The 19,757-nt window shown below is 42.2% G+C and overlaps 1 protein-coding gene across 1 annotated transcript in view; it reads left to right on the top strand.

Annotated features, from left to right (window-relative positions):
- LAPTM4B (lysosomal protein transmembrane 4 beta) overlaps positions 1-19,263 on the top strand; it is a 64,839-nt gene extending 45,576 nt beyond the window's left edge. The window contains exon 7 of the mRNA XM_075495751.1: positions 17,301-19,263. Within this exon, the coding sequence (XP_075351866.1) occupies positions 17,301-17,375 (75 nt within the window). The 3' untranslated portion in view covers positions 17,376-19,263. The remainder of the gene's footprint in view (positions 1-17,300) is intronic.
- Positions 19,264-19,757: the final 494 nt, after the last annotated feature.

The raw sequence follows: 19,757 nt of genomic DNA on the forward strand, positions 1-19,757 counted from the left end.
ACTGCATTTCTTAATTTACCACTAGCAAGATGTGTAAGCAGACTTACATATCACATCCAGATTCGATTAGGAGAATGGATAACTCCTCAAGCACGGCCGTGAGGGCCTGCTTCTTGTTCCTTGTTCCTTGGCTCTCTATGTTCAGGAAGTCCTTGGTGGGTCTCACAATTAGTTTCTCCTGTTTCTATCTAAGGCAAGTCCATCATAACTCTGTAAATTCATGTTGAGAGTGTACAGGTCTCAACAGCAGTATTCATCTGTCTTCTTCTTGGCTGGTTGCATGGTGGAAATCTACTGGTACATCCTTAAGGGATGAGCTTTTGTGTTTTCTGTCCTCATACAAGACTGCTCTGCCAACTCTGGTCACTGGCATTCTCCTGCGTCTGTCGTACCTTCTCTCACGCTCCTTGTGAGATCCTCTCTACAGACCCCTCTCTGTTATCAGCCCCCAATTCAGTAATACTTTATTTTTAAAAATATTCAGCTGTCTTTCTGCCTTCCTACTAACTGTCTAATTTTCATACCGCTAAAAGCCCTGAGAACAACTTAAATGTGGACTGATCTGGAGGGGAAATTCCCAGCACAGAAACTTCCAGTTAGTTCCTCCTGATCAAACTGGTTCTTATAAATAATGCTTATAGATCTGAACTGTGACTGACCTGATAGCTGCAGTTATTGGCTACTGGATAATCTGACTTTTGTCACTCAGTGTAAGTGGTTTAAGCCATGCTTTTTGCAAGGATGCCATCTGGAACAAACGAACGTCCTCCCCACTGCAGGCTGTGAGCAGGATATTCCCGCTGCCCCTGTTAGGCAAGAGGTCCTCCTTCTGTGGCCCTTGAGCTAAGTTTGACACCGCATGAATGTACCCAGCTCGGCTCCATGACCAGGCTGTGTTATGGGGTGGGAGAACCAGCTGGTGCTAGGCTGGGGAATGGCCTGGATCCCAGCCGGTGAGAATACATGACCTTCTTATGCTCCAGGGGCTGATAACGCCAGGACCTGGGGATCCAGCTCTGTACCTTAGTCACAGCAGAGTTACTTGGGGATATGGTATCATCTCCTCTAAGTGTTTTTCAAATACTTCTCTCCCCTCAGTTTCTGGAGGCATCTGTAGGAGATTTTGGCATGGCAGTAAGGTGTCTCCCCTGCAGTGAACCATAGTAACCTGAAGATTATTTTTTCCACTTTCCCAATCTGGGATTGCTTTTTCCTGCCAACTGCTCAAGTACGCCATGGATGAAGATTAATTTTCTACACTAATTTAAACTGTGACAGCAGTACCATGGAAATGTTCATCCAGTTTGGAAAAATTGCCAGTGTATGAGTGCAGAAGATAACCCAAAGTGAGACATTTTGTTCTCCGGAGCAGGAACAGCTCCTTTGTGCTCTTGGACAGCCAGGGGATTTAATTTTGTTTATTTTTAACTGTCACTGAAGCCAATCAATGGAAGTTTCACCTCTGGTCATGCTGCCAGTGGGGATAAAATGTAAAGCCGTAAATCTCTCTTCAAAGTGGGATTTAGATCCTTACGTACTTTATCAAATCGCTCCAATGGATCCTATCTGACATACATTTACCCACAAAGGTTAATAAGTTACTTGTTTTTTCAATGCAGATACATTCCTTCTGTGGACGTGACATCAACTAATTAGCCTGTAATTAATCTGTCAACACTTTTGTTTGCTCTTCCTTTTTCAAAGCAATAGGAGACCTATTTGAGAAGTGCAAAGTTAGGTCTTTCATCCCTGCTGGATGATTCTTCTGAGCAGAGGAAGAATATTCTTTGGTAAGGTTGGAAGAGCCATTCTTTGTGTTATTGTGTTATTCTACATGTGTGGAAGGTGATTAGTTTGGCTATGGATGGAGAGAAGGACCCTTAGACTCATTGCAATTAAACAGATGGAAGCATGAGATGGAGCCCAGAGGCAGACAAACCATGCGCAAGAGCTCTTGTTTCTGACGGGTGCTTTGGGACCTGTGATTTTCAGCTACTAAGCCAGTTTTGGGATGGCACATGTCAGAATAGAAGACAACTTGGAGAAAAATCCTGTTTTAAAGATATTTTCCATAACGTGGCATAAAAATCCTACAAACTTGGCAATGTTCACCAGGTTGCTGGTCTTGTGTGGCAGTTTGTATGCATAACATTATTACTGGGCCACTAGATCAGAGACATCTTTTTCCAGTGAGTAGTAACCATGAACATACTTTAAAGTGAGCGAACACCACAAATGAATACCCCTGGCATGACTCACTCTCTGAGCCCTTCTCAAGGCTTCCAACTGAGTCCAGGCAGAGGAGCTCTGACCTTCCCTAGTGGAAACTGTCTGATAAAACCTGCAAGAGGGAAAGCAGGTAAAACAGGAGGCAGAGAAGAGGAAGAAGAAGCAGGGGCAAGAAGAAAAGAGCATATAAGCAGAACTACCCAGTGCTTGAAGTAAAGGGGGTGATTAGTTAGTAACCACATGCAATAGTCTACATGAGACCTGGGAGCGTGGTTTAAATGCTCTTTTTCTGCAGAACTGCGCTTATAAGCATTCCCAGAGCAATGCCTTTAATCAGAGAATCTTCAAAGAGCTCAGGCCCCACGTGGGTGCCAGCATTCATGTCTTGCTAGTGTGCATGCACAACACATGCACTTCCTCCTCTTCCGTTTGATTTTGAGTTGCAGAAAAGTATCATGACAGTCTGCGTCTGCCAACAAACAGCTGCTCAGCTGCTCCAGCATTTCATAACTCTACCTGCCGTGAAGTCCCATCCCTTGTCAGTTGTCCTTTAATCTTAGCAGAGAGATTGTTTTTTTTTTTAACTTTCCCATCTTATCATCTATACTCAGCTCTTTCTTCCACTGCTTTCTTGTTTATGGAAGGATTTTCTCTTAAAATCCAGCATTTCCTGTGGTCTGAATTGCTTCATGCTGCCTGTTTGCTCTGTTGCTTAGTTCTATTTGCTAACCATGCTTCTTGTTATAGGTCTCGCCTATTACTAGGTGGCTGCTGTCAGAAGCCAGCTGTGCTGTTTGGAATAGGCTATTAATGGTGTCTATTCGGAGCAAATACCCTCTTCAGTTTAAAAATAAGACTTCCAAAACATTTTTACTTGTCATTACAGTTATTACACTTACTTACGAGTTAAATTACAAGATCAAAATATACATGTTTATGTATTTTCCCCAGTAGATTTTTATTTTAAACACAAAAACTGTATTTATGTTTGCAGATCAACTACTGGAATTATTCTAATACATGACAATTCGTAAGAGATTTGCAATAGAAATAGACCAATCTGGTCTCAGTATTCATAATTAGATTAAAAAGAAGACAGGAAATGGGGATGTGTAATTTAAATCTTCCAAATTTTTTTGGATTCACTAATTGGGAGTGTTGCAATGTAGGAAAAAACAGAGTGTTTATAAAATTGCAGTGTTTCTTTGCAGACCCTTTTTTTCTAACAGGATTGATTCATTACCATCTGACAGCTGCTGTTTTGTGGGCTTCAAAAAACAAGTCGAAGTCTTCAGTGTAATTCCAAGGATATGTATCAGTGCAGCAAAAGCCAATGACAACTTAAATCCCTGTTGCCAAGGATATATGGGTGTATAAGCTGAGCTGTGTGTGAATTTTCCAGGTCAGGCTCAAGTTGTAGTTACATTGTGCAACGAAGGATGCAGGCGGCCTGAATTCACTCAGGCGGATATTGTTCAAATGGGGAAACGCAGCAGGGTGCAAGAGGCCAAGTCCCGGCAGCAGTGGGCTACGCTGTGACTTTATCCATATAGTTGGCCCACGCTAGAAGCCCTGCCCTTCCGCAAAGCTGCTCTTCCCAGAGGCGGTCCTGCCTTCAGCTCCAGCGCTAGCTCCTCTGGTATCTTTGCATCGCATCCCCTTGCGCAGCGCAAGCCTGGCCTTTGCCAAGCGGAGGAGGAACTCCTCGCACGTCCCAGTTCCTCCAGCCTCTCCAGCCCCGAGGCTTTCTGCCAAAACTTACCCAACGGCACAAACTCTGCAGATGCAGAAAGAACACCAGCCGTGGGTTAGGTGGGAGGCAGCCGCTGCGGCTGGTTCAGTAGGCGGCATTGTTCTTCTCCCAAAGCCTGCGGGAAAGCCATGCTCCGCTCCCTACCAGGGAGGAGCACCCAGCTGCGCTTGTTTTGCTGAGGGTGTGACAATAATGGAGAGGTCTGGCTTCCTGCGGTTATTAATGGCTTCTGGTGATTTCCGAACCATTCTTTCAGTCTGATTCACTAAGTCAATTCACTTTAAAGTCAATTCACTTTAACGGCTCCCATAGAGCAAGTGCGCTCTTCCCAAGCCTCCCTCAGGACTCTTTATGGACACAGGACTATCCGCTGCAGCCTGTCCCGAACTGCACAGCACTTGTGGTTTTGGCCCTCTGTCTTATGAGCAGTGAGGAAAGCGAGGTCTCCTTTAAATGAACTCTTGTGACAAACACTCAGCTTCAGAAAGAACAAGGCTGAGCAGGCATTCATGTACCCAATTTAGAAGATCTGCAAAAGTTTGTGGGAGTTTCTGGTTGACAGGTGCTTTACATATGTGATTTACTAACATTAATGGATTTTTATATAAACATAAGACTTCTCCCTCAAGCTGTCAGTTCATCACCTTTCATGACACTAGTCCTTTGTAGTTTTAACACAGTATTATAATAATTTGGTTATAAACAAAGGCTTCCCTTCAGCATTCACTAGGAAATGCCTAAATACATTGTGCAAGAAAAACTGGATTTTATATGGCACTATTATGCCTTACTTTTTAATAGTGATACCAAAAGAATGTGTTTGTAGAAAAATAAAAATTAGTGAAAAATACATATGGAAGAGAGAACTAGAGATTGGTCATCTCAAAATCCCAGATCTTCCTGCTCCCAAATGTTAAAATGAGACTTCAGAATCTACCTCCAAACTTTACAACTGACCCCTCTCTCTGTTGTGGTTCCCAAAGACTGACACTGGGTCACCCCATGTCCCTAGGCGTATAGATAGGGAAAAATCAGAATCACAGAGAATCACAGAATCGTATAGGTTGGAAAAGACCTTTAAGATCATCAAGTCCAACCGTAAACCTAACACTGCCAAGACCACCACTACACCATGTCCCTAAGCACCTCATCCAAACGTCCTTTAAATACCTCAAGGGATGGCGACTCAACCACTTCCCTGGGCAGCCTGTTCCAATGCCTGATAACCCTTTCAGTGAAGAAAAATTTCCTAATATCCAGTCTAAACCTCCCCTGGTGCAACTTGAAGCCATTTCCTCTCGTTCTATCACTTATTACCTGGGAGAAGAGACCAACCCCCACCTCTCTACAACCTCCTTTCAGGTAGTTGTAGAGAGCAAGAAGGTCTCACCTCAGCCTCCTTTTCTCCAGGCTAAACAGTCCCAGTTCCCTCAGCTGCTCCCCATAAGGCTTCTGCTCCAGACCCTTCACCAGCTTCGTTGCCCTTCTCTGGACACGCTCCAGCACCTCAATATCCCTCTTGTAGTGGGGGGCCCAAAACTGAACACAGGATTCGAGGTGCGGCCTCACCAGTGCCAAGTACAGGGGCACGGTCACTTCCCTAGTCCTGCTGGCCACACTATTTTTGATACAAGCCAGGATGCCATTGGCTTTCTTGGCCGCCTGGGCACACTGCTGGCTCATATTCAGGCGGCTGTCAACCAACACCCCCAGGTCCTTCTCTGCCAGGCAGCTTTCCAGCCACTCTTCCCCAAGCCTGTAGCGTTGCATGGGGTTGCTGTGGCCCAAGTGCAGGACCTTGCACTTGGCCTTGTTAAACCTCATACAATTGACCTCGGCCCATCGATCCAGCCTGTCCAGGTCCCTCTGCAGAGCCTGCCTACCCTCCAGCAGATCAACACTCCCACACAACTTGGTGTCATCTGCAAACTTACTGAGGGTGCACTCGATCCCTTCATCCAGATCATTGATAAAGATGTTAAACAGAACTGGCCCCAACACAGAGCCCTGGGGAACACCGCTTGTGACCGGCCGCCAACCGGAGTAAACTCCATTCACCACCACTCTTTGGGCCCGGCCGTCCAGCCAGTTCTTTACCCAGCAAAGAGTACACCCGTCCAAGCCATGAGCAGCCAGTTTCTCCAGGAGAATGCTGTGGGAAACCGTGTCAAAGGCTTTACTGAAGTCTAGATAGACAACATCCACAGACTTCCCCTCATCCACTAGGCGGGTCACCTTGTCATAGAAGGAGATCAGGTTGGTCAAGCAGGACCTGCCTTTCCTGAACCCATGCTGGCTGGGCTTGATCCCTTGGTTATTCTCTACATGCCGTGTCGTAGCAGTCACGATGATCTGCTCTCACCAGATGATGAGAGTGATCTGCTCTCACCAGATGGACCATTTCATGGTCCATCTGGTGAGATGAAGATAAGACAGAAGCCTTTCCAGTAATATCTGTAATGCAGGCTGTGATAACCACACTCTTGGGAGATGACCAGTCCTGTTAAATAATTTGTCTGCCCCATGTGAGCTATTCGTAGGTTCCTGCCTTGTTAACTCTTGAGTGGGATACACGGTGTGATTGTAAGAAGATATAAGGTTAGAAAGGGATGCAGGTTAGTAATTAAAAAGTCCATTGAAAGATTAGTGCTCTGTCACAGCCTCTGCACTCAGGACAACACATCAAACATTTGTTACACAGAGTCAAAGTATATTTCAAGTCTTCAGTATTGATGTTATGCAGGCAAGTATCCCCTGAGAAAGCACATGCTCATCCAGCAAATGCTCATTTTGAAAAAATGAAGGAAAATTTGAAAAAATAAATATGTTCTGTCCATACAAAATCATGGTGCGCAACTAGAGATGCAACAGTAGAGGGCTGGCCAAGATGTAGGAAAGACTTCTGTGGCCTGAGGTAGACTATCCCGCCATGCCTTTGAATGGAGAGGGTAATTACACCATTATTCTGGATGACTTTTATGAGGTTGCACATGATGGAAAAAGACAATAGCTTCCTGAATCCAATTTTCTTCCCACGCAAGGGTAATCACAATCTGTCCCTAAATATTGCTGTGTCCTAGTAATATATACAGTTATTCCTCTATCTGGAGTGCTGAAAACATTGTCCTGCTTCATTACAGAAATCCATAAACTCATGTAAAGTTTCTTAAATAGCGTCTTGGAGAGCTGGTGGCATGGAATAAACAAGCAGTTTTGTCAAAGGAAAACAAAACATACCAGCTCTAACTTTGCACAGATGATTTTGCAGCATTGAGGCCTACTTCTTTGCAGAATGGGGTTATAAATTATCTCTGAGCTATTCTGCTTCCAGTTACTCCATCTGTAATCATTCTAGTGTGGTTTCTAAAGGAAATGCATACATATAAACATGAAAATGCTTCCTGTCCATGTCGAAAGGAAGGTCTCTTGGGATTTATTTGACAGACAACGTATCATGAAACCCTTGAATAGTAATTAACTAGCACGTTTTGGACAAACTTTTCAAGCACAAGCATCTGTGCATAAAGCAAAGTAAAACATTTCTCATTTCATATTAAATATGATTTGGCTTAGATATGAAGCTTTGGCCCTATACCCAGGGCTTTTTTATCTGGGGACAGGGGAAGGAGAAAAAGAAAGATGGGAAAGGGTTTTTGTAAACATTGCTCTCTGACTTCCTCAGAAACAGTTGCTTTGACTGGACTCATTTGACCAGAGCAGCCATTTACATTGTAAACAGCCACCTCTGAAGCAGAGAATTATAAACATTTATTTATAAGAATTGCTTCTAAAGGGCAGTTGGTCTTATCTGGAAGAACATCTAAGACAGGTCAGGTGGGTGAAAGTGCCTGCCGCTCTCCTGAGCATGAAGGAAGCTTCATCCAGATGGAGATCAGCTCCCTCTGACTGTAATGCTTCTCCACGTGCCTGGTCTTGGAGCTCTCTCTTCAGCCTGGACCCAAAACTGTCAAGTGAGTTGCTTAGTATGAAGAAATTAACTGCGGACCGCACTGCAGGGGAGCAAGGATGCTTAGTGGGATGAAAGAGGGACAGAACAAGAGAGAACATGATAGAGGTCTTTAAAATCATGAGTGGCAGAGGAGGTAAAGGAGGAACAACTGCTCACTGTCTTAGCAAAAGGACTAGGGGACATTCAATGAAATAGCTAGTGGCAGGTTTCATAGCAAACCAAAGAAGGTATTTCTTCATGTAACACCTAGATTAGCTGTGGGACTGGTTACCACAGGACATTGCAGGTGCTAAAAGTCAACATGGGTTCAAATGCAGGCTAGAAAAATCAGTCGAAGAAAAATTCCTATAAGACATGACCAGTAATTCAGCAAGTCCTTGAGGTTCACATTTCTGACAGTTTGGAGAATATTCTGGGCAAGTCGTGACTATATATGCTTGCACTGCTCTTTCTTAATTTCTTTTATTGTTCTGTCTTGCACTTCTCTTTCTTCATCATCCATCACTAATTGCTGTGATCTGGATGGGCTTTTCACCTGATCCAGTTAGATCTGTCCTTACATGCACGTGCTTAGCTGCAGCATGATGAAAGCTAATCCCTACTTCTTTCTCCAGTGCTTATCTTGTATGCAACATTTGACTGCTTCTCACCACAGAATTATTATTATTCCTGTTTCTTCACTACTAGGAAAAAGCTGCCTCTTCTCCTGAAGGCTGTCAGTCTTTTCATACAGTCAGTGTAAAGTGTGTCTTCATGTTAAGGGGTTAAAGAGAAAACTGTGAATTCTCAGTGGATTTAGTTTTAATACTTCCTAACTGTTTCAGTCAATGTCTCTCCCCCTTGATTATCTGAGTGTGCATGATCTACTGTTCTCCAGGGCCACATATTACCTACTTTTCTGAAGTTACCTCAGAGATGACCAGATCAGATGACCCAAAGGTGCAGTTTGCACCTGCAGTTTCTGAACTGAATTTTTAAAAGTAGCAGAAGACCTTGGGTGACTCACTTGTGAGACACCTGAAAAGCCTGGGGCTTAAAAAGTCTTGGGCACCCACTGTAGAAAAAAAAAAACATTTCTTCAGAAACTCTTGATAAACACTACTTCTTCCCACCCTACGTACAGAAACGTTAGAAACTTTTGAAGACTCTGCCTCAATAAAGTCCGTTTATATAGTAACTTCCAGTAAATTTTGTACAGGAACTAAAACATGTGCTACATTAATAGGCTTATTTCCTTTCAAGTAAAATACAAAATTAGTTATATAATCAGTGATATTTACATATAGTCCAGTGCTCATTGTCATACGTAGTACTAAAGGAAGTAGCTGCCACCTGGTGCCTTGAGTCTCCAAAACAGAGCTCTACTGAGAAGAGCTGGATTTCTGAAAATTTTAAGCAAAAGATACATCTTAATTTTATATTTTCCTCTGTAATCTCACACTTCTCAGAAGAAAACCACATTGTCAAACTTGACAGGAAAACGTTGCAAAGAGAGAATTATTCTCAGCCTTTCCTGTGTACAGAGTGAAGCAATCAGCCGGCTATAGCTGTTTATGCACACAGAAATCTTCTGTTTTTCCCAGGTGATCTTCATAATATTTGCGTAGTCAAGAACCCAACCGTACATGAGGGCTGTTGGGACTATCTTGAACTGGACAGGTGGTCACGTCGGCAGCCTTCCCTCTAGAGCTGTTTGTAGGCTTGCTGCTTGCCTCGCTGCAGCTGAGCATGGTTTAGATTGCAGTTAATGGCTGCTCAAAGCACCACAGCTGTGGGAGGAAATTCCACTCCTCTTGGCTGGGTGAATGACAGGAGAGCAGGGAAGTAAACATGAAATCAGTAAATGTGATTGCATACCATTAAACCCTCTCCAAACTGCGCAATGGTATCAGTTGTGGTACAAGTCGGTGGTTGGTCTCAGGCTGGAATCACTGAGATGAAATGAACGTGGAGTAGAGGACTGGTGCAACTAGGCATGTGCTGTTTAAAACCTCATGTTTCGATTCCGTTGTCTCTGAACCTGACGCATCAGCCCTGTGCTACACTGAGGAGAAAATTTATCCTAAATTAGGAAAGGAAAGGCATGCGATGACTGTATTTCAGCCTGCAGCTGTGTCAGTGTTTGTCCATCACCAGGCCAGGGGCTGCACGTTGGACAGAGGCTCCTGGACAAGGAAATTCCTGTGATTCAGCACTTTTACCTGTGAAATGGTCCAGCACTGGCTCTGGCATACTCTGTTGCCACTGTTCACTTTGTGGTTACTCTCCCTCCCTTTTTAAGTAAACAGAGAGTAAGGCTTGAACCCACTGACACTTTGGATGTGAGCTGTGCAAAAGAAAAGGCTCCTTTTGCCCTCTCTCCCTTTCCTCCCTGCATATTCGCACAGGCCTCCCATAAGGATTCCTGGTAGCGGTTTGGGTGTCTGAAATGTAAAGGTCACTTCTGCAGAAGAATGAGAGGTAGTGTGTACATAGCTGTGGTGAAGAGGTTGGGGTAAACATTTCCAGGCACAGACTGAAATTTCTGCAAATATATATTTCATTTGTAAATATTTCCACAATTTAGTCCCTGTCTCACACAGTCATATGCAAGTTTCATCCAAGAGAGTTTTAAATCTGTCTTCAGGTTTCCAACACCTTTTAAGATGTTTCAAATAATATGCCTGGTTTACAAATGGGAGACCTTCCTAAGACAAAGTCAAACGATTTGTCAAAACTCAAAAGGTCAACGACAGGACCAGGATTAAATGGCAGTATTGATAACCCTAATTCCACACAGCTACTCATTGTCAGCTGTCCCTGTCTATATACTGTGTATTGATGCAATGTGAAGTCCTTCAGTGTAAAGGACTGGAGTTGTTATTGAAAAGCTAAAGTTTGAGAAAGCATCCTCAATGCTCACTACAGCCATCAGCACTTACCATAACCATTTTTATTCTATAGCTTTTTTGGCATTATCAAGTGCATTTGTTCTAGAAGGTGTTAGAGAAAAGTATGTTAGAGCTGTCTCTAACAATGTTTGTTTCTAACAAGACATCAACAAGGTATTTTGCCATGGGAATTCACAAAAGTTTCATATAGCTGCCAGCCAAAATGCTGTTCAAACTCAAAGCTGTTATGTGACAATTGTACCATTCCACCCAGTGAAGAATACAAATGGCTGTGGGAAAAAGCAATCCAAAGCTCTCTGGAGACACAGAAAGATTTCTATTGAGCTCAGTGAGTTTTAGGTGAGACCCTTAAGAATGCAGAAATAATCAATTAATCAAATATTTAAGTTTACTCATACAGGACTAAGCACATTTTCTCCTCTAGAAATGTACTAGACACCAAACAGATCTAAGAGCTTGAGTTCAAACAGGAATAACTGCAGCAATATGAGAAAACTTGTACATATGCTGAAGAAAGAAAATATTCTAATGGAAGTTCAGGTAAATGTGGAATCAGCTGCAAAAATACAGAGTGATTATTGAGATTATGCAATTCCCCCCCCCAGAAAACACCTTTGGGCCAAGATTAATTCCAAACTGTTTGAATATACAAATATTTGCCTGTGTTTCTTCTCAGGCATATTTCTAAGCAATGTCTTTAAAAACTTACTCTCCAAAACCAGATTAACCAGGATGTAAAAAATAAGAAATGACATATGCTTCTATTAACTGAATATGTTATAGCCATTGGCAAACTTGTATGGTAATTATTTCTTCCAGAGAAGGTCATCCTGCATCATGTGCTTTATAATAGAGAGATGCTTATGTAATACAATTATCCAAACCACTTGGATGACACCAGCTAAGTCAGGACCAGGATTTCTTATGGGTCAGTTCTGGATTATTTCTGCGTATTATACAACAAGACTGCTTATCACAAAATGCTTAAATGGTATTGGGAGCAAAGCCCAGCACCCAGGACTCCCTGTCCCACTTAAGCACCCTCACCATGGGGCTACATAGCCACACTTTCTCCTATTTTCTTTCTTTCCCCATGGATTCTTGCATACTTGGCTTCACTGTGACAACAGGAGGGCGGAAAATGGTCCTTCCAACCTAACTGAAAACTTTGTGTCTTGAGCATTCATATGGCAGATAGGAGCTGTGGGCTTGAACCCTTGGGGGTTGGGAGCCCCTAGAGCTCTGATCTCAGAATCTCTGTGCAATGCTTTTATCACCAGACAGCTACACAGTGAGTAATGTCACCTCCTCCTCTGGCTTCATATTAAAGGATGATGATGTTAAAATCTACATAGTTCTTAAATACAGTTATAGGGGTTGTGAAAGAAGTTAGGAGCTTCTGTCCTTTGGATTTTAGGCATCCTATAGGACTGAACCCTGCGACCATCTAATATTCCAAACTTGCTTGCTGGTCCACTGATAAAAAGCCAGAACTTCTTTTCACAGGGATCACTGAGTTCCAAAAAATGGGGGTCCTTTGTACTTACTTTTTATAGTAACTTGTGAGTGACAATCTCAAACACTCTGTAAACGTTAGTCCCAGAGCATCCAGGGGAACTAGCATACATTTTTTTCTCAATTCACAACAAACATGCAAGGAAATGCTCAAATGTAGCACCTAGGAAGCAAAATGCATCAGTTGTCCTAGTGGATATTCTGCCTTGGGGATACCATGGGCCTAAAATATGCATATATTTTTGTCCTTCATGAATTATTTTAGACTGCATCCATTCTAATTTGGTTCTTAGATAAGACTGAATAGTGAGTTTCTGTCTATTTTTCCAGTTTCCGAATTCACCCTTTGGCTTAATGACTGGCTTCCATTTTATGTCTCTGGAGAGCATAACGTTCTGCCTGAATAACTATGCTACTTTATGTCCAAAGCACTCCTCTGCTTCCATTAAGCCTTGTTGAGATTTAAAATTAACACAAGAGAAGGAAAAAGTACTCTGATGCAAATTTTCATCTCAGCTACTTTGGTATAAATTCAATTATTAAAATTCTAATGGAATTCTCTTTTCCTTGAGATTTTTGTGAACTGTAAATTTTTGTAAACCATTTCAACAGTAAACAGTTGAAAGGTGAGATAATTCAGGTTTTATCATATTTCTCCCTTTTGCCAAAATAGACTTAATTGAGAAAAGATGGAAAAATTATTAAGGGAAAGTAAAGGCCTGAAACTCTGTTCTTGTAAAAAATAATTAAAAGGTATTCTTACAGAGGCAAAGTTGCAAGATTTGTAATTATACAGTGGTTGCAGAGTTATTCAAACTGCCATGGAAGCTGAAGGATGATTATTTAGACTTACAGTTGACAGATGATTAAGTAACAGTAACAAAACCACATTGACTGAAAGTAAAACAGTTAAATTAGTTTAAAGGACTCTTTTTACTATACTAACGACGTGAGATACTTGGGGTCCCAGCCGGCAGCATGTATTCCACAAACTCTGAGTGCTTCCTTCCAGGTGTTCTCCATCACTTTCATTCATCTTAACCTTTGTTTAATATCCTGTCCATATTTTCTTTTTCTAACTCAATCACTGCTAGGCAAAGGTAATAACTTTGAATTCTGCTCATTCTACACTCCTTATTTTTTATCACTATTCTGTTCATGTCAGGGAAATGCAAGATCAGGGTATTTAAATATTTAAACACAAAAATGCGTGGGGAGTAAGCCTGTAAAGTCTTCACTGATAGAACTGTTCAGACAAATAACCTTTGCCAGCAATAAAGTGACCCTAAACCTTACAGACATTTGACAAATACTCCTTAGCCTTCCACTGTAGATATTTTCTTGTGAAACTTCTGAACCTTTTTAGTGGTCTCCCCAGTTCATACCCCACACACCTTGAATATTCCTATAGAAATCCATATGCCTTAGGATTTAGCCAGTGGCTTCTCCAAAATGCCTCCTGTAGGTATTCCTATCTCCCCTCACTTCTTGTTGAACTGTTGATAAGTGAGAAAGCGTCTTCTGAAGGTCCTCGGGGCCATTGACCCAGGTATGAGTTTTGGGTCCATAGAGCAAAGTGGAGTGCTCACATCTCAAGAGGTAAAAGCCTCACCAGGAGGCTGTTCTCCTACCAGACAGAGCTTGTTTCGTACAGGAGTGAAGGGAGTGAAGAAGCTTACTCATATCAGTAAATCCTCCAGGAGACCTACTGCAAATGACAGTAGCCTCAATGGTGAAGTAGTAATATTGATGTAACTACAGTAGTCTTAGGACTCATAGATCTAAAAGAGGATCAGAGCACAGGAAGAGGTATTGTCCTTTATTAATCAGCTCGTAGACCTGGAAGATGGACAGCTTTTTGGATTGCGTATGCTGGCATTTCTTATCACGCCTGATAAAATGGACTCTGAACCTGAAAGGAATGGCCCACAGTTTGGGGCTTAGCATTACAAGAGTGCAATGAGATGGCTAAATCTTCACAAAGTGAACTTGATTCATTTTCAGAGTCATCTGTAGATCAGATTTAATTAGTAATTATATTGCTTCATAAGCAACTGATGAATGTGTTTCAGTACATTTGAGCAACTAGTGCCTTTTTTTGTAACACAAGGATTTTACTAGAAACCCTGTTATTAAACTAATGATCAGCACTAGGGAGAGATCTCAACTGTAGTGTTTTTCACAGTTTACATGCTTTAGCAGTGTGATTTACTGAGGTTACATTGAAAAATATATTTATGATTTTTATCACAATATTTATTTGAAGTTCTGTATGTTGTCCTAATTTCACTAGATAAGTAGTCTGCCATAAGCTGTTTGCACCCTTTAAAGTTGACATAATTTATTAAATGTTTTTTGATACAAGGCTTTTTAGATTATGTGGTGGATATGTGCATAGTATATTGCATTTACAAGCTCAAACATATGGTATTAATAAAGAGTGATGGCTCTGACAATTTCCTTGTCTAAATAATGAAACTTTTTTGATTAAGGGCTGAAGATGCCAAGGTAGCCATTCTGTAATCTAACAAACATGTGCACAGACATATTTGAACACATGGTCATCAATGCATGTCTGTAAACTTATATAAGTATAATGTGAATCACCCTTGGAACTATCCCACAAAAGCCTGATCCAAAGTCTATTTAAATCTATAGAAAGATTCCCACTGGTTTTCTGTTGTGGATGAGGTCCAAAAGGGGTTATTACAGATGTTTCTTTGCAGAAGGCAGGTTATCAACTTCTTTAAGAACTGGTGAAATCTACTCACAGCAAAACTTCCATTGACTTTACTGAGATCACGATTTTCCCTATGTATGTTTAGCCAGTCAGCTTTATGTGCTCTTTTAATGCTCTTTAATTTATCAGCGATGCTGATAAATCTGGAAATTCCATCATGAATAATTGATCTTCAGCTGCATAAAGTATCACTGCCAGTGTACTACCACTGATATTCTTACACGATACTGAGTTATTTTAGGGAATGTACACTCATTCTTCATTCAGACATCTATTTTATCCTCAGTCATAGAATCATAGAACCATAGAATCATTTAGGTTGGAGAAGACCTTTAAGATCATCAAGTCCAACTGTTAAACTAGCACTGCCAAGTCCACCACTCAACCATGTCCCTAAGCACCACATCTACATGCCTTTTAAATACCTCCAGGAATGGTGACTCCACCACTTCCCTGAGCAGCCTGTTCCAATGCCCGACAAACCTTTTGGTGAAGACCACAACTTAAGGCCATTTCCTCTTGTCCTATGGCTTGTTACCTGGGAGAAGAGACTGACACCCACCTCACTACACGCTCCTTTCAGGCAGTTATAGAGAGCAAGAAGGTCTCCCCTGAGGCTCCTTTTCTCCAGGCTAAACAACCCCAGTTCCCTCAGCCGCTCCTCACAAGACTTGTGCTCTAGACCCTTCACCAACTTCGTTGCCCTTCGTTGGACACGCTCCAGCACCCTTCTTGTAGTGAGGGGCCCAAAACTGTATTCGAGGTGCGGCTTCACCAGTGCCAAGTACAGGGGGACAATTAGTTCCCTAGTCCTGCTGGCCACACTATTTGATACAAGCCAGGATGCTATTGGCCTTCTTGGCCACCTGGACACACTGCTGGCTCATATTTAGCCGGCTATCAGCCAATACCCCCAGGTCCTTCTCCACCAGGCAGCTTTCCAGCCACTCTTCCCCAAGCCTGGAGCGTTGCATGGGGTTGTTGTGACCCAAGTGCAGGACCCACCACTTGGTCTTGTTGAACCTCATACAATTGGCCTTGGCCCATCGATCCAGCCTGTCCAGATCCCTCTGTAGAGCCTTCCTAGCCTCAAGCAGATCGACACTCCCGCCCAACTTGGTGTCATCTGCAAACCTACTGAGGGTGCACTCGATCCCCTGGTCTAGATCATTAATAAAGATATTAAACAGAACTGGCCCCAATTCTGAGCCCTGGGGAACACCACTTGTGACCGGCTGCCAACTGGATTTAACTCCATTCACTACAACTCTCTGGACCTGACCATCTATCCAGTTTTTTACCCAGCGAAGCATATGCCCGTCCAAGCCATGAGCAGCCAGTTTCTCCAGGAGAATGCAGGAGAAATGTCCCTGCTGGGATTCACAGACCAAGTGCTCCTTTGCCTTTTCACACGCAAGCTAATTAATGTCAGTGCTGGTGCCATTAAAAATTGCATGATAGCTAGTATGCTTGCCTAAAGAAGTCTACATCTTGGTTCAAATCCCTCCTCTGCCCTGTGTGGCTTGAACTTGCCTCTCCCATGTCCTAGGAAGCTGCTGTACTCCTATGAATGGGGATGATATATGATTAAAGCTGTCCTAATTTCTATCAGATGTTTAAGTATTCACTGAAGGGCTTATGGGAATGTAGGTCTTCCTTCTCATGGCTGAGTGCCCCAGAAGCACAAAACTGGAGATTTATTTAGACATTGGGTAACTTGTTCTCCGTTTGCTTTCTTTCTCCCCACCCCAAAATAGTTACTAGCTATTCCAGGGAGGCCTCAGAAAGAGAGGTTTTCAGGACTTTTCTCATTCTGACTTAGCAGTTTGAGCGCTCCTCCAGGAGACATGGTTTAAGCGCTCTTGACAGAGGAGAGCTGCAGAATAAGCAGCTACTGTCCCTGCCAGATCAAACAAATTCAGGTACCAGCAATGAATGATCTTTGGCTGAAATCAAGCTGACACTGAAGTCAATAAGAAATGAGAAAAAATCACATTTTCCTTCGTAATGAAAACAGGCTCACAAATTGAAAAGGAGGAACTTCAAGCTAACACTGTTTCCTTTTCTAACTATTCTGCTCCTGCTTACTAATTTACTCTTTTTTGTTATTTTTTAGGACAAGGCCTTAAGAGTTTTCTTTTCTGTAAAATTTATCAGCTGGCTTCTTTTTAAAAAACATAACCTTTTTTTCCTTTCCTGCAGGTCCTGTTGCCACCATATGATGATCCTGTGAATGGAGCTGCTAAAGATCCACCACCACCTTATGTGTCAGCATAAGTGAGAGAGTGCTATGTACCTAGGGAGGATAGCTTTACTTTTCAGACATTGGAGCAATAGTTTGATAATTTCACTTCCAGGATATAACCTCTATGGGTTATACATTGCTGTTTTGCTGACATATTAGAACCTAAATTGTATGATTAAAAATCTGTAGATAGTTTTAATAATTTGCTGCAACTACAGTAGTGTTTCAGAAACTAGTGAACTAGTTTCAGAACAATTCTGGGTAGTGCTAAGGTTATGGTAGTCACTGAATAGCTTTTTCCACCATGTCTGACATGCAGTGCTAGAGAACGTAGAAATTTGCATTCTCAATCAGGTTCAGAGTATAACTTCCTTTTTTTTAATTTGTAAAACTTCCAAAGCATTACAAATGTGTTTCTCAGATGCCCACTTTCACCTTCAGAATACAGACCAAGTCCAAAAAAGTGACATTCCACTTCATTCCTGTTCTGCAAGAATTTATTAGGTTATTATGCTATGAAGGATGATGATTGCAAGAAGAAGAATGAGTCTTACGCACTATTCTCATCAACCTGGCTAATGGGAAACAAATTTAATTGGGAAGAATAAGTATGGGAAATGAAAGTAGACAAAGCACTCTGTGATGTGTAACAAGCCAGAACCTGTGGTCTACATGGACTCCCTTTGTCCCAGCCTGCAACCATTCTAACGCTCAAAAAAAGAGTTCTTACCAACTTCTGGTAATTTTCTTTTCCTGCCTACACACCTTTTTCCTCCCCACCAACTTCATAAATAGTATTTTGAGGTCACAAAATCCCTGCTTTTAAAGTCCCATGGTTAGGTGACAAAGCTGCGTCTTTCGCACTCAATATGCAAATGTTTTCCCACTGGAATGTGCCTGTAAATATCGCAATGTTCTGCTGAGTGTGAACTAAATTATGCAGATTCTAAGATACATGTTCCCAACCTATGGGAAACTTATGCATGTAACTTCCTCAAGCATTATCAGGTATGTTTTGCGTGTTTCTCATATACATCTACGTGGGGATTCTAGATTCCTTTTGTGACTGAACTGGTTGTGCTGAGAATTTTTCTCATGGGACTCATCCATCCATGAATGCTTGTGTGAGGTATTTATTTCTTCCCCAAAGAAGTGCCTCCTGCACATGTAACTTTTTGTTGTTGATGAAGGTTCTACTTTTAATTGAAAAGGAACAGGAAAAGGGAATATAATGCATGTCTCTACCTCTCATCGTTTCCCCCTGTGTTGTCTCCTCTGCATTTGGGGTGATTGAACAGGCTGAAGCTAGACTGATGCCATTGCACACCGCCCCAGGTAAAGGGCAGTGCAGAGCTGAGCCACAGTTTGGAGGGGCACCAGAAGAAACCAAGGTGCCATCTCTCCTGTGACTGGGCTGGCATGTAAGTCCACACCCTTCCTAAGGAGGACACCCATTCTCACCCTCAGTACATTGACTCCATTCTGCAGGCCGAAGAAGAGTGGACCTTTTCCTGCCTTTTTCTGGAAAAGTGCTTTCCAGGGGAACACAGGACCAACAACTTTTCACGGAGGTTGCCACTGTGACCTGTCTTTGCAGAGGCCAGGGAAGGAAGGGCCAGACTCTTTCTGCCTGTCTTTTCCACACCCCTGGGAAAAGGAAAGTCCCCATCTGCTGTTGGAATTTTACGTCAGGGTTCATCTACTCTGAGATCAAACTAAGCAATGCTTTTGACTGAACCAATCCTGAAGTCCATCGATTGATCTCTGTCACAGTCCTATTGCTTCCTTCAGAATAACTCCATGTATTATTATCTTATTACAGTTATCTTCGGGAATTAATCTGAATTTGGGGGTTGGGCTGGCTGGCTGGGCTTCTGAGCTTCATTTTCTTTCATTCTTGACAGATTTGTGAAGGATTTTAAACAGTCATCTGTTTGAGAAAAGCTGGTTGTAAATACATTGCATCTATGTATACAAACTTCTCTACAATAAAAAAGTGTTTCCTCAAGACTTTGGAAACTATTTTTGCTGGTCTTCCAAGCACAAACATACACAAATTCCTGTCCAATCAATCTGATGTGGCAGGATTTTCTCTGTAAATGACCTAAACAACAGTTTTTCAGTCCACTCACCAGTCCATTCACCAGCTTTCCCTCCATACTGTATAAATGGAGAATAGAACAGTAAATTCTATAGTTTATTGTACAATAAAAACAAGAGATAATTCAAGCTTTTAGTTCATTGTCCAGAACTGCAGGCAGTTTTCTAGGTCTGATGAAGTGTGTGATACAGAACAGGGCTATACTGAGCTACACCAAAAGCTGTGGCTTCTTTTTCTCCACATCATTATAGGGATAATGTTGTGCTAATTCACATGAAATTTCTGTAGACTTTAGCTTGTCTTACTAAAGAAT

Source organism: Mycteria americana, chromosome 2, assembly GCF_035582795.1.
Source record: "Mycteria americana isolate JAX WOST 10 ecotype Jacksonville Zoo and Gardens chromosome 2, USCA_MyAme_1.0, whole genome shotgun sequence".
Taxonomy (NCBI): domain Eukaryota; kingdom Metazoa; phylum Chordata; class Aves; order Ciconiiformes; family Ciconiidae; genus Mycteria; species Mycteria americana.